Genomic DNA, 15,583 nt, shown 5'->3' with positions numbered 1-15,583 from the left:
TATAGAAGGGAGGGAATTTCCAATATTCTCAATTGGTGAAATTAGTGCCTGACATAATACTTGTATGTGAATAATGCTAACTAATGACAGGAGGAGGTAATTTCACTGAGCATTGTTGGCCCATTTTTACACCATGTCAGTCATTTTAAAATATACTGTGTGAGTGGAAACAATGAAACAATAAAAATGGAGAAACAGAAATGTCTTCTAGTAGGAATGCAAGTTTAAAATGGAAATTGCCACAACATAACATCAATAAGGATGCAGGGAAGGTAGGAATGATCAAACAATGCTCTTCTGCATTTGAAAACTGAAGAAATAGACTTTTTTTCCTTGTCCTCTCTGGAGGCTTTTCTTCTCTGAATGTTTCTGGCTGTTCACTTTCAGGGGTGCCTACAGCAAATATACTCCTGCTGTTGAGGGCTTAATGTTAAGTGGGTTGAATCCAGGGTTAAGTTAATGAGGAAGAACCTAAGTGACAAATTTTTGAAGAGTAATAATGTTTGCTGCCATAATTGAATAGGAGTGCAGTAAGAGGTTTTGTAGAGATTTGTGCCCACTGTCATGAAGTTAAATATTTTAATGAATGAGCCACAAAAGAAACTGAAATAAACCCAAAGCCCAGTAAAAAAAAAACCATAAAAATTGCCTCAGGGGAAACTAAGCTTGTAGAGTGGTACGTGGTGCTGAGGGCAGAACATGATAAACTGGAACCATTTGAAAGAAATGCACTGTGGCAAACATACATGCAGTTGCATATCTACAATGTTATGATGTAAAGTGGTAGCTCCATTCTGTGGTACTGTGTTCTGCAAAGGATGAATTTTGAAAAATTAATTTTGGGGTCATACTGGACAAACACTTCATTGTGGTCTTCTCCTGCAGTGCAGTGGCAAAAACCTGAAAGGATGACAGTTAGTCCTGTGTGGCGTTAAAGAACAGAAGATAGAGTATTAATGGAAAGAGAAGTTAATCTGTCTGTAATACCAGTACATATAGTTCTGATGACTGTGTTTTAAAAGGCTCTTGAAAAAAAAAAACCTGAAGAGTGTGCCGAAAAGACTAAAAAATGAACCATGGGGTGGAGAAAAAGATTTTCGAGTTAGAGGTTTAGTAGCCTCGCCTTACCTAAAGTAGCATTAAATGATTCTTACTGAAGTATTCTGGCATAAAATAGCAGCAGCTCCAAAATCCTTTGGAGAAAGGATAAAGACTGTGACCCTAAATCAGAAGGACTTCAGTAACAGCTGGATGTGAGTGAGAGATTCGCCATCTCTTATTGTGTTCAAAGCAATAATTGAAACCTTTTTGGAAGTGATTGGATGAGTCAAACACGAACTACTGGATTCAAGAAGAGATTGATAAACTGAAATATAGTGCTGTGGATTAAAAATTAAAAAAGACTCGATGATTGAGCCCTTCTGATCTTAAATTGCTTTCACAGATTCATAAACACTCAAATTCTTTTAATTTCAGTCTGACAACACTGAAGCCTTTACTTTTAGTACAGACTGAATTGTGTCATATGTTCCTTTTATCCCTTAAATTTGTGTATTAGCTCAAACTGCCTTCTGACTTAGAACGTTGAAGCTGTTTCTCTCTTTAACTAGATTTATTAAGATTTATTAAAAATTCTTGCTAGACATGATGTTATAAAATATATGACACCACTAGCATCCATTCACTTATAGTTTATTTTAGAAGAAGAATGTAAGCAGAAAAACATTTTCTAACAGTCTCTATCAGTTTCAAGTTGTCCCTCCCTGGTGTGGCTTTGTAAAGGTTGTGCTTTTGATTGATGCTGCAGGGAATACCACCACTGTGTGCCTGCTTGATAGAAGAACAAGAAGATCATATTAAGGCAGCAGCTGCCTGGGCCTTGGGACAGATTGGAAGACATACTCCTGAGCATGCATGTGCTGTTGCAGTAGCAAATGTGCTACCCATACTGCTTTCTATATATATGGACACACGCAGTTCAGAAGATCTTCAAATAAAAGCAAGTATATTTGTAACATCTGCAGTGAGATATTTACTGTAATCAACAGGTAGATGTGCTTAAAAACTACTAAATTGTATGTGCTTTTATTGATGTTCATCGAGTCATGGATTTGCTGGATGTAGGTGTCCAAAGGCTGTATGTTATTTATTAGGACTGGTTGGTCCTAATGGCTCCATGCATATAGTGCATATCAAATCATGTGGTACAGCCACAGCAGTCTAGTCCCTCATTTTCTTCCCAGTTTAGATCAGAGCTGCATCCGCCCATAAATGATGTAATTTCTTGTGACTAGTTTCTAAGTATCTACTTTTTTTTAGAAGTATAAGCTCTTGTACAAAATATTATAGTCCTTGTAGTAGACTTGCTTATGTTTTGATTATTATAATGAAACTGTAGCAAACACTCAAAGTTCTGCTCTTGAAAGCATGCAGTTGTTGATGCTTAGGGCCTTCCTTCTGTGGGAGCTAGTAGAGTTGCAGTTCGGTAAAGTGTGTTTTTTTGAGCAACAGAAAGTGAACTAACTGAAGAGTATGTGACAGGATTAAAGAACATAATATGACAGGATATGGTCTCCCATGTTGTACTATTCTGTACATTCCATTGAAGTATAACTTTCCAGATCTGTTACATAACTTTTGTATAGTCATTTTCAGTGGTCACCAGAATATCAAGGCCAAATGAGCTGTACGATCTAAGCCTACTCAAAAAGGTCGTTATGCTTGTAGCAGTCAACATTGAGTCTGTTTTCAGAAACTAAGCCCTAAGGTACAACTGTTTCACTCTCTTTTTCTCTCCCACCTGGACAGCAGTCCACATTGCTATCCCAGGCCGGCAGACTCTCCTAGTAAGCCACTTCTAAGACACAATCTTTTAAAATGTGTTTTGATTTAGCTTCCTTATTATATTACCACACTTCAATTACTTAAAGGGTCTGCTCCTGCTTCCATTGTAGTCAAAGAAAAATTGCCATTACTTTGACCGTAGATAACATAATAAGAATATGATGTACTGTAGGTTTTGAGGTTTAATAAACCTAAGTAAAAAATTGATTCTTCAGTAAGTGACCAGGTAGGTATCATAGTGTCTATTCAGAAAATGCTTTTTGAAAATTCTGATCAATTTGCTTTTTTTTTTTTGGATCAGACTTCAGGAATTATTGTTGTTTTCATTCATGTCTTACTAGAGGAAATTTATTTTGCATTTCAATAGACTAAAAGAGCCTTAAAGAACATCCTTCAGAAATGCACATATCTTCCAGCACTTGAACAATTGCTGCATGATGCTCCTCCCAATATTATAAAACATATTGTTGGACAGTTTAGTAAGGTAAGAAAAGGCTCTGCTTGATGAGTAATATGTTAATTGTTTTCTGTTTAGCAAGGAAGCTATTTTTCCAAAGATGAAGACTCTCTAAAGGTCTCAGTTGTTTTCTCAGGATCCTCAAGCATACCCTGCAGCAGCAGTTTGCAGCGTCCCATTCTTTTGTCTGGCAAAGCTGGATACTGTTTCATCTGGAACCTGCCATAATGTATCCTAAGACTGGGAAAACAGTTGCTTACAAGCAAAGTGTTTGGTTTTTTTTTCTTCCTTGCCTCTTGAGATTAAGTGGAATATTAACTCACGTACAAATATTTTCACTGAGCCAATGTATCACATAAATCCCAGTCACATCTGTTTTCGATAAAGTACAAGCTGTCTGTACAGGAATGACTTAAGTTAGGTATTTTACACTAATCTAGAGTATAAAGGCTTCACTACTTTTATCCTTGTTAATTTTCAGTTTCAATTAAGTAAGTGTAAAAATTCCAAATCTCTCTTATTCCTCTCAAAATTTGAAACTGTTTGGTGTTAATAACATACTGCTCAAACAATATTTGAGCACAGCATGTAAAAAGTAATACAATTTGATAAATATATTTCAAATTATTTAAATAACTGCTAACTAGTTAGGAGATTCCCTGTGTCTGCAGTGTTCACCAGCTGTTGAGAATCCTGCTCATCTATAGTCTGTCTCTTGTACAACACTCTGCAGTGTAATCTGTTAGTAGGAGATACCGGGCTCTCTTGGTGAAATGGTCTTTCTGGAAATGGCCAAGTAAAACACTCTTTGTACTTAGCTCTGATTGTCACAGATCTGGAAGCATTACTGTTTGGAGTGCAGATTCCTGATTACATCGCCACACTTAAGTTTGTTCTGTCATCTTGCTAAATCCATACAAAGACTGGAGATTTGCACAGAATTCAGTGCCTTTTGCTTCTGTGTGCTGACTGGAGCTATTAAAGAGCTGAGTGCATAGTAATTGGTCAAATTATATTTGAATGTTGTTTGCTGTTGAAGTAGTTTTATAGCCTTCATATTAGCTGATGCTTTGTTTTGGTTTTTTTTTATTCTCCTATGCTGCATTAAACAAACTATACTTGTCTGGCATTTATTTTTCTGAAGTATACATTTAAAATTAATTTCTCTGCAGTAAAAGCATTTTTCTCTCGTCTACCATAGTTTGGAAATTTCCTATTCTTAGAGCTGTGGTATATTACTTATTTGGGCTTACTTATTTTATATCACGGTAAAAGCCTTATTTCTGACCTGTGCTTCAGAGTGGGATGCTCTCCATTCTTGTGCTGGACTGTGTCATTTAAGCATTATCATTTTCAGGGTCTGTGCAATTCTGTGCTCTCAGGTTGGGCAGAGGGGAGGGACTGTCTCAGAGGTGCTGTCTGCTTTAGGGCCTCTTCCAAAAGAGTTTTCTGCTGTCTTACCCAGCCTGGGAGTCACAGTGTGGAGGAGGAAGGCAGGGAAAGGGCCATATCCTGTTGTCTTGCTAGTTCCTCCTTGGCAGTTCTTGTTGTGGGAGATAGGTGAAAACAGCTGTCTTCAGTTCCTACAAGGAAATGATCACAGTTGTTCATGACGCTTATACAGAGCGTATAATAAGAAGTCTCTGTGTTGCCTTGATTTTTCTTTACCTGTCTGTTGATTTCTTTACCTGTTGATTTCTTTGCTTGTCTGTCTGCTTACAGGGATCAGAGAAATGAAGGCTGTTTGCCTATATGTATGGCAGAAATCTCATCTTTCTTTTCCTTCATCTTTTTATGATCTTTTTCCTCCTTCAAATCTCTTCTTTTACACTGAGATACTATTAAATTTATAGCTTGATTTGTCTGACCAGTGTGAAGGCTTACAAAGTGCTTTTGTCCCCATAGTATATAACTCTCGGAGTTGTTTTTAAACCCATCTGGTTTTGTTGTAGATGCAGCTGACGTCTTGCATTATCTCTCTGGGTTGTTTTTTTTCCCTTTTTAAAAAGTATTTTTGCAGTCCTGTGGGCCTGTGGACTACATGCTGTCATTCTCCCTTGCCTGGCCCAGCCCCCACCTCCTTCCCTCCCTCCTCTCCTGTCCTCTGGACAGAGCTGTATATTGGCATCACTCGGAGCGCAGAATGTATTGTCTGATCCTTTCTGCTTCTCATCCCCTTTGGCTGCAGAAACTTAACATTTCTGCTTTGTGTGTGTGTGTATTTGTAAAAGGCTTCCATGGCTACACAGTGTGTTGTAGGATTTTAATATCTAGGAATTTAATAGCAGCATGTAATGCTTCAAGGCTGCATTGTTCACTTGCAACGATTCTCAGTATTGTTTTCGTGCACTAATCTATACTAGATCATTATAATGGTATAAAATTCTGGTATACAATTAAACTGTGGGAATTGACATAAAAGACCTGAATAACTTGGTTTAAGTGGAACAGATGCTGTTGTTATTCCATGTTAGTGTTCTGGTTTTATTATCTACTTAATCTCCACAATCTTACGGTCTCTGTAGGAATACTTCAAAAAATATAATTTACATGAAGATAAATACTCAATTCATTATTTTTATATATGTTATGTATTACAGTACATGTTATATTGTGTTGTAACTATAAAGGGGTGGTTTATGATTTTTTTTTTTCCTGTGCAACTGGGTATTAAAATACAGTAGTCATTACACATGTTGTACCTCTGATGTTCCATTTTATATGTCCTCTGAATTAAAAACAGATAAGCAATATTTGACCCTAGTAGCATAGATATTCCTTTAAAAGAACATATTCTCTTTTTTTTTAATGCACTTTTCTGTGTGTAGGTGTTACCACATGACAGTAAAGCACGTCGTCTCTTTGTAACAACTGGTGGACTTAAAAAGGTTCAAGAAATAAAAGCAGAACCTGGGTCACTTCTTCAGGAATATATCAACACTATTAACAATTGCTATCCAGAGGAAATAGTAAGGTAGGGAAAATGAAATTTAAAAAATTCGTACTTATAACACTGCTAGATATTTTTCACAGGAACAACACAAAGGAAGGATTTGATAGATAAATTAAACTTCTATATTAATTTTGTTTCTATAAAAAACAGGTTAACATTTGGTTAACTGCCCTAGTGTACCAGACACATACTTTTGAACACTCTCTGTTTCCTGATTATATTTGGAATCAAATTTCTTTGTCTGTAAAAAACAAACCCCCACCAACCTCCCCTCCCCCCCCCCAACCCAACAACAACAAAAAAAGCCCAAAGGCTCTTGCAGGAAACTGAGAAGAAAAATCAGTCCTGCCCTGCGCAGACAGACTCTGAGGCTTCAGCACAACTGCTCTCATATTGACAAATGTCTGTGGGAAGTTCAGTTTATCTTGGTAACTTATTTATGGATTACTCAGGCTCTAAAATACCAGTATTGGCGAACCTTTGGTTGCATCCTTGACTTTCCTAAGAGCCTGTCTGAACTAGTGTATTCAGAGGCTCCTTTGAAACTTCCTCTGATGTACAGAGGGTCCAGAGGCTCTCCTGCACAGTTGCTCTGCCCACAGCTGCCCTTCCTCCCCCAGCCTCATCATGAGGCTTAAGTGTTATATAAAAGGACCATACACCAGCTGTCTGCACCAAGTTGAACTTTGCCCTTAATGAATACAGAAACACTATTAAATAGCTTACAGTCAAAATGTCACCATCCTAAATTGTAATAATGAGAGAAATGCCCTCCTAGATTCTAGATATCCATTTACCAGTCCTTCACTCCATCAACACATCAAAAGGATGTTGTACTTGTGCACTGCCTCTACAGGCTCTGAAAATCTGCATCATCAATTTTAATTACCCCAACAGAGTTCTTCAGCTAATAGTAGCTACAAACTAACTCATGCAAAATGAAGCCGTGTTTGTCTCCACAAGGAAAAGCCAGTGGTTATCAAATGACTAAAAATCATAAGGAAACTTTGTTCTGCAGCTAATACTTAAGAGGGGGGAAAAGGGGCATTTGCTTAGGCTTTTCTGGATATAATTAATGTTTCTTTGTTACAGCTATCCCCCCCACCCCCCCCACCCCCCCAAATGAAACAAGGTTACTTATGTAGGCTGGGATGTAATAAAGAAAAGGGCCCCTTCGAGCATCTCCTGCTTGCCTTTTTTTGCTACTGCCTGATGTTGGTTGTGCTGCCTGAGGCACAGCTGCTATAATAGACTCCAGCTCTGGGTTTGTCCTGGAGTGTTTGTCCTGTTATTTTAGGCTGTTTGCAGACTGAATATAATAGCATATTGAAAAGTTAGCTTTACAATCAGCCAATTAATATGATTTTTAAAAAGAGTCACACTGTGCAGAAATAATTCAAAAAATGAAAACCAGCAAGGTAAGTGGATCTTCCTTCAGTGTGGAAATATTGGGGATTTCTACTTTAATACAATTTAGACATGGATTACATGGGGGGCTCAGAGCTAACAGTTTACATGCCTACAAAACCAGAAATGTACTGAGATGTATGTTTTTTAGAATAACACAGCAATAAATTTTAGATACTCTTAACTTGGAAAACAAGAACTAAATGCATCTTTGGTGATGCTTGCATATTGGAAGCATGTGGTTGGTCCATTGTGGAAAACTAACTGAATGACAGCAGGACAATAATGGCACCATAGAGTCCCTACTCTAATGAAAACCTGTACGATAATCTCCGTCCTTGAGTTGGCATTAGGGAGAGAAGGTCATTGTGATAATTTTTTTTTGTTCCAGAATCAATGTCTCTTGCACTGATGGAGACTTCACATTAGCTTTTGGGTGTGTGCTTATGCTTGATGAACAGCAGTAGACTATTGTTGTCTGGCAGCCTTCGGTTCTGTGTAAACTCATGCTTTTTTATTAAAGGCCATAATTTCAAAAGAAGTTAACATCTACATTTCTCAGTAAAGACAATGCTTATGGCTGCTGAACCTATCTAAAAGCTAGCCAACTACCAGGACCAACCACCTATGTGCCCTAAAAGAGGTTAAACATATTTTTGAAAACCTGACTTCCAAGTATAAATGATAACATAAGTTGAAAAGCAGACTCTTAAAACATTAGAGGGGAATAACTGTAGAATTCCTTGACTAGTGTTTAATGTTTAGGATTTTTTCCTGATCAATAGAAATATGAATAGTGTTTTGTTACTTAGCATAGAACATGCCTTGTAGTCTAACGCACAAACAAAATGCTTCTCTTTCAGGTATTACTCCCCTGGATATTCTGAGATACTTCTGGAAAGGGTGGAAAACTACCATCCAGTTTTATAAACTTCAATTTTTTTATTAGAGCTGTATTTCACATCTGTGCCTTTATGACTAATACAAATACAGCTGTTGAAACTGCTCAAACTCTTGTTTGATTCTGTAACATCCTGCTCCTGTTTGAACTACTGAAAGAGCTCAGCAACTCCAGCAAGCTATATTTTGTTCTCTATAAACATGTTTGTTGCTAAGTTTTTGTTCCTTTTTGTTTTCCTCTAACATTGCTACCAGATATCGCAGCATATATGAATGGAATTTCATGCAGGGATGGTGATTTATCACAGAAGCTTTTTTAGAATCAGTCATTTCCTTTTCCTTCCACAAGAAAGGTTTGTTATTACCTCATTCAAATTTTAGCCTTCTCAGTACTGTAACCATTTTCCCCTTTCACCTTTCCATATTGTTTGGAGCTTCCCAAGCTTCATGAGGGGGGAAATAGGTGGCCCCTGTGCTTTCTCTAATTATGAAGTCTGTTCTACTACCTTTCGGAAAGTAAAGTGATGTGATTTTGCATTTCCAAACATGTTAGTAGCTGCTAAATGAAGAAATAATTAGAGATGATGATGATGATAAAAGGGTTAAATTCTGTATATTATAGTGTGGGGGTCCTGGCATGGTGGGTAATGTATGTTCTGCAAAAGTCCTCCCAGTTAAGGCAGGATTCATTATGGAGGGAAGGAGCACTACACTGGTGTGTGCATTGTTGTTCCTCTTGTAAGGGACAGAGTGAACTTAGAATATGACAGGCACAAAGAGAAGGACCTTGGGAGGTTCGGCTTCATTTGGGTTAGCAGCAAATTTGTGCAGCTCAGATGATAGGAGAATTGCTTGGCTGCAGGAACACTGTTAGAAAAGTTCTGAGCACATTCAGAGGAAACCTGAGGGTACTTGAGTCCCACTCATCTGAGTGGTGGGACTAAGGCTGCTCAGTACTTCAAGAGCTGAAATTACTGCAAAATTGAGTTGAGAAACGCTTGGAATTCAGTCTTGAAGTTGCAGATCACATTGATGTGGAGGTTATTGAATGTATGAGCTCTTGCCTGTCTGTAGAACATCCTGGAACTGTGTTTTTGCTTTTTATGTAGAGTGAAAAGACTTTTAAATTCAGCTTCCTCCTCCAGTGTACTGCAGCAGCAAGGAGCAGCATACAACTTTTTAGTATTCCCTAATATGTAATTGTCATTTACCATTTTTTGTTTTTCTAACCTTTTTTCTTTTCTTCATATGAAGTTTGTTGTATCATTTTTTTTTATTTTTTTTTTCCTTTTCTTTCCCAAAGAGTAATAAGCAGTGTTTCTGGAACGGGATGTTGGAATACTGGCAGCCGCAAGGAAAGGCAGTATTTGAAAACCCCTGCAGGAGAGAAACTTGTCTCCTTTCTTAAACATATTAACTGAATGAGTTTATAAAACAGGGATAGTCCCTTCTATTACTCGTAAAACAGGAGCAAAGACTTACTGCAGTTGGAAATGATTTAGAGTGGCTTTTCTCTGCCAAATTCCAAACGACTATTTTCTTTTATTCTTGTCAGCATATTTTTCAGCAGTTCACAAAACCACTGATGGGCTATCTTGTGTTAAGGTTTAATTCTACAGAGGGTTGAGCTCTCACTGTGAGGTATTTGGTGCTCTCAGACTGTTCTTCAGGAGGAGCAGGGTATGTACAGTACCTTGCTGAATGGGGCCTAACTGAGATGGAAGCTGTTGGTGTCATGAGTGTGGGTATAGAAACCACACCAGCTGGGTCGTTTCCTTAGACCACATCAGAGTAAAAAGTCTTGGAACTAACTTCTACCAAATGCCTTTTCATTTTTGGTGTTTATATTCTGACATTATTAATGTTAGGACACTAGTGGAAAAACCAGTAAGTCTATTAAAAAGATTGTTGTAATACTCAGTAATTTTCTTACATGCATTATGGTTATTTAAAAGTCAAATCTTGAATAATCTCTGAAAGAAAATGTAACGGAAGGGCTTCCAGACAGTCTTGAAGGATCTGAAGCCTTTATTTTCCCTAATGGAACAGAAATAGTGCATAGGGCTGAATGCAGTTGCAGTGCAGATGGGAGGCAGGGTAGGCATGGAGCTGCATACCCATAGCTGCATCATGTGCTTGGGAGCACACCCACACCACACAATGCTAATGTATATGTTTTGTGCGGAGAGAGCAAAGAGGCTTCAGTCCCCTGACAAATGTGTTCCTGCTGTGTCACACTGTGCTACACTGTAAGGATTCCACAGGGTTAAATTTCAATGCCTAAACAATTTGTTCACAGTCTTTTCACAGTCTTTTTCTGATTCCTGACAAAGGGAATGATTGCACAAGGCAAACCTTCAAAGCGATCTGATTGTGCAGAGCACAGTCTAAATCAGACCTAGCATAAATATATCTTTACGCCGGCTAGGCAGTTCTGTCCTAGGCCATTGGCTGTTTGGCCTCTTGTTGCAGGACTCTCCTGGATGGTGTCACATCCTATTAGGCTGGGGCAGCCCAAAGTCCCCTCCCACATATTTTGAGACTCCCCTCAGCTCTCCTTTGCTGGCAGGCTCCTTCCTTGTGTTGTATGTACACATTTATGGCTGGAGGCTTCCCTGAAGGTACACATCTGCACAAGGCAGATCTAGCACTTTACAGGAGAATTACTGCTAGCTTGTATTTTAGGCATACATTACTAGGGCAAGAGCTGCTTTTTTTTTTTTTTCCCCTGTAGTGCTTCACAAGGTCTAATATACAGCGTTTCTATTCCATCCTCTCTTTTGGCTTAGGTCATAATCTAAAGCTATATTAATGTTTGTAATTGCTACTCTGTCAGGTTTCAAGTCTGTATCGTTTGTCTCAATTTCATAGAATAAAATGCAGATTTGCATTTTAATTCTTTGTGTAAATGCTGTTTTCATGCTGGTTTGTAACTGTGATGCTAGAGAAGATGAAGAACAGGCTCATTTTGCAGCTTGAGCCTGACACCATCTTTGGATGTTTGTCTCAGCTTACCACCACTCAATAGTGCCTACCTCTGAGCTTCTGATGTACAAGCGTTTTGAGTAAGAGTCCCTGTCTGTCGTGGTTTAAGCCCAGCCGGTAACAAATACAACTTGCATTGGCTGCTACTGCTGAACCCAGGACACTCTCACAGAGGTGGCTTATTAAGACACACAAAGAAAATTAAGCCAGTGCTTTGGCTGAAATAAATGTAAGCAGAGACAGCCCTTAAATCATTTTGCCAGTTCCTTTGACTTTGGGAGTTTTCAGCCCAAGTCTTTAAAGATCTGCTGGGGGTGCCTGAGCCATGATTTTTGTCTACATTACTGCAGCTATTATTACATCTACGGATGTAAACCACGGCTTGAAAGAACATGTGGATGTGTAAAACTTTACCATATTTCATTCAGTGGATGGATTAACTGGCCTACAAAAGCTCCATTCTTTATCTGAATGACTGGAAATCAAGAGGATCTGAAAAGGGGAAATTCAAGGAGTTCGACTTTTGTGCATATAATATGTTCTGCATTTCCAGAGGGATTTACCAAGGGATTGCTTTGTCTCATCTGAAGTGATCAATCTGCTGGAGATCTGCATCTTGACAAACACATGAACAAAATGTTGAAGGAGCTGAATGGAGCTGGTGAAGGAAGAAATGAATCTCATTTTGTGAAGTAAAGCATAAAGTTACTGTAATTGGGAAGTGGATGGAGTGTGGGTAGATCCTCAGTGTTCTTGATTTCATCTAGGGGCTTGTGAATTAGCTTGGCCAAAAGGGAGTTTTAGGAGGATACCATGGGATAGCCTTCAGATTCTGGTGTAAATCATAGTCTTCTGATTTCTGGGCATGTAAGGATGGGTGACTGTTGTCTCTTCAGGTGAGGAGCCTGTGAAAGCATTCTTGCCTCAGCATCTTCCTTAAGAGCTGTTTGGTGTCTAGTATCTTGGTGGTTAGAGTTTTAGATCTTCCTGTGTGACATGGGGAGAAGGGAAATATGGAGTAGCACTAGATTGCAAAGCCAGTGGTTTCACTTCTTGTGCTGACATAGGACTGCTTTTGTGGGCTTGGATAATTATTACAGATCCCTACGTATCATCATCTTCAGATGTGAAGTATCTGTTATAGTCCTTTGTTAACTTGCAGAAGTGCTGGGAAAATTAAATTCATACGAGAGGTCAATGCAGCAGAACTAAAGTTCTTTATAACTAATACCATATTTAGAAAGGAATATTGTTCAAGAACCTACAAAAATATACCTAAGAAATCTTTGAGATGCTGATTTTTAGAATCTGAGTTGAACTAAAAACCAGTGGATTTTGTGAGTTTCCTCATCTGACACAATTTGAAGGGATCTTGGAGAAAGAGGAAATTAGAATGTCTCTCATGACTATACTAAAACTATTGATGTCATTTTTGTATAATACTTAACTGTTAATATTGATGCTACTAAGCTGTATTCTGCAGTCAGCTCTATAATTTAGCTAGTGAAAATACTAATTACATTACTACCACTGTACTGTATTTCTAGATACTGCACAAAGGATTGAATTAGAAAATACATATAAGCGATACTAAAGCGCATTTTGGTGGTGAGAATGCCTTTTGAACCAGAAAATGATATTGTGCTGCCTTTCACAATAAGTTACTCTTACTTGGGTTAAACACATATTGCAGTTTTTCATGTTCCCTCACATCTAGAGGTCCATTAAAGAGACTCACTGAGTACTCAGCAAACTGCTGAGGGCCATGATCTACTCTATGTAGCGGAAGCCAGTTGTGTTCATTATTGTGCATCTTAACAGACTTCCACAGAGATGTTGAAGGCTTGCTTTTTCTTTGTTAAAATACACTTGTTCCTACCTCCAACTTGAGTTAAAGATCCTGCTATAAGAAAAATTATATTTTGAGAAGGGAAAAGGTGTTTTAATGCCTTTAAAACATGCTCTTGATTATATTTTGTGTCAAAATTAACAACAAAGCCCTTTTCAATCTTATGACAAGATATGTGCCCTTTGCTCTCAAGGAAAGTTTTGTCTTTACTGGTATAGATCAGTGATGTGTTTTATCCCCATAGTCCTTTTTATAATTAGGTCTGATGGCCTCTGTATGTGTTCACCTTTCAATATTAGGTCAGTGTTAAAGCCATTATCAACCTAAAAGGTTGGATTACTACCAAGATTCAGCCTTTGTTGCCCCACAGTGCTATAAATTATATTACAATCTATTGTTAAAAATTAATAATATGCAACATAGAGGTCTGATGGAATCATGTTAATGAGAATGCTGAAGCTTCATTGACTTGCAATATCATTAGAGCTCTGAGACAGGTTTATAGCCTTGTGCAAAGTATATTTGTGTTGGTTTAGACAGTATTTATTTGGTCACACCCATCCAAATGTTTCCTTACTAAATTAAAATAAATGCTGGTTAGTTCAATGAGCTACAAAGATATATAGCGTAATTTCAGGTTCTCAAGTCACAGAATATAAACCCCAACAATGGAAATCAGTAGAGGATCAAAAATGATGGATATACTAGAGTGAATACGAACAAAGAGGGACAGGAGTTTGCTGAGTTGGGCACAGTTAATTTTTTATCACTCAAGCAATGTACAGAATTTGGAAAGAACAGCTCCCGTTTGTAATCTGCTCTGATCTTTATGTAACCCCTCCCTGAATACACATACGTGCATACTAGCAAGCATGGTCAACCAGAATGTAATTGCAATGATTTCTGTGTTTGCTTTGACAAGATTTGCCTCTATAAAGCATCTTTAGTGGCTGGAAGTGCAGGTCATTGGCAGGTCCTCTGCTCACTAATGCCAGCTTTATGGTACTAATTTCCATTAAGGTCAGCAGCACCCACCTGATTTCCATTGCCATGAGAATCAGGCACTGGATCTGCATCACCAGTACTCACTTGTGCTCAACAGCGCTGCTTCTTGCTGGAAATAAAGCAGAAATGATAAAATCATTTTTTTCTTCCCCAACAGTTCTTCAAATGAGGGGAGGGAATGGTAAGAAAACCTTTCTAGAGCTTTTAGGGAATGGCTCATGCTCTACATTGGAAACTGAAGCCCCAGCTCTGCAGGGCATGAGATAGAAAGAGAGATTAGAAGCGTCAGTGACATACTGGTGTTGCAGATGTTACCTGCTTCAGGAAATGAGTATGTAAGGAAGCATCAAGTTTTCTGTCTCCTTCCATGAGTAATACCTCCTTGCTGTGGCCATCTCCAAGTTCGGTCATGGGGCTTGTTGTCTCTGCCTCCTGCTTTGAGGCCAGGTGGTTGCATCAGTCAGTAACACAGTGGCAGTGCTGCTCATGTGCCGGATCATGATTCCTACAGGCATTTTTGTTTTATGGGCACAGAAAGGAGAATAACTCCAACAATTCTATAAGCAGTTTAACAATATGGAATTTTCTTGCTTTTGGTTTCTCCACAACAAATCCCATGCCAGTTTATCTGTGAAGACTACAAGGGCTCGGACCATACCAGAGGCAGGGAAATTTGGCCATGGGAGGCTGGGCAGAGTTCAAGGACAGCAGACCTTGTGCCTGTGCTGCTTGTAGGCTGTCACAGCCAGAAAGCTGAAGCTGAACTCAGTCTGTCCTTAAGTGCATGGTTTAAGACCCCACCCTGCCCTCGAAAATGCAGAGTACAGCACACATTCATAGGACTGAGAGGCTTTATAGATTCCTTTCCCCTTCTCTGTCCCATGCCTGTTGGCAGCCATCCACCAATAACTGGCTGGCTGGTTTACCTGGCTGGCTCTGTCACAGGGAGGACTTCCACCTCTTCAGGATATCCCAGGGGTGTTCATTAGGGCTTTGAAGTTGAAAACTGTTACAAGCGCTAAGTGTTATTACTGTTTACCAGTGTCAACAATCTGTAGCTGACCTTAAGTCATTTTCTTGTGGTAATTCCCTTGTTTGAAGTGGAGACAATGAACCGTTTTGATGACAGGGTTTTAAGAAGCTGCCATTTCAGAAGCTGTAGTTCTGTCTGTGATACATTGTC

At 38.7% G+C, this 15,583-nt stretch overlaps 1 protein-coding gene across 3 annotated transcripts in view; it reads left to right on the top strand.

Annotated features, from left to right (window-relative positions):
- Window positions 1-12,744, top strand: part of SPAG6 (sperm associated antigen 6) — a 39,280-nt gene extending 26,536 nt beyond the window's left edge. For 2 of the 3 annotated variants that reach the window (XM_062633645.1, XM_062633646.1), the window contains 4 exons: window positions 1,808-1,999; window positions 3,212-3,328; window positions 6,130-6,275; window positions 8,525-12,744. In XM_062633645.1, the coding sequence (XP_062489629.1) occupies window positions 1,808-1,999; window positions 3,212-3,328; window positions 6,130-6,275; window positions 8,525-8,591 (522 nt within the window). In that variant the 3' untranslated portion in view covers window positions 8,592-12,744. The remainder of the gene's footprint in view (window positions 1-1,807; window positions 2,000-3,211; window positions 3,329-6,129; window positions 6,276-8,524) is intronic. The other variant, XR_009967633.1, reaches the window with a different exon arrangement.
- Window positions 12,745-15,583: the final 2,839 nt, after the last annotated feature.

This window comes from Pezoporus occidentalis, unplaced genomic scaffold (genome assembly GCF_034315485.1).
Source record: "Pezoporus occidentalis ecotype Australia unplaced genomic scaffold, CSIRO_AGI_Poc_V1 ctg40, whole genome shotgun sequence".
Classification (NCBI taxonomy): domain Eukaryota; kingdom Metazoa; phylum Chordata; class Aves; order Psittaciformes; family Psittacidae; genus Pezoporus; species Pezoporus occidentalis.
The sequence above is the reverse complement of the archived record's forward strand: the minus strand, read 5'-3'. Positions and strand labels throughout refer to the sequence as shown.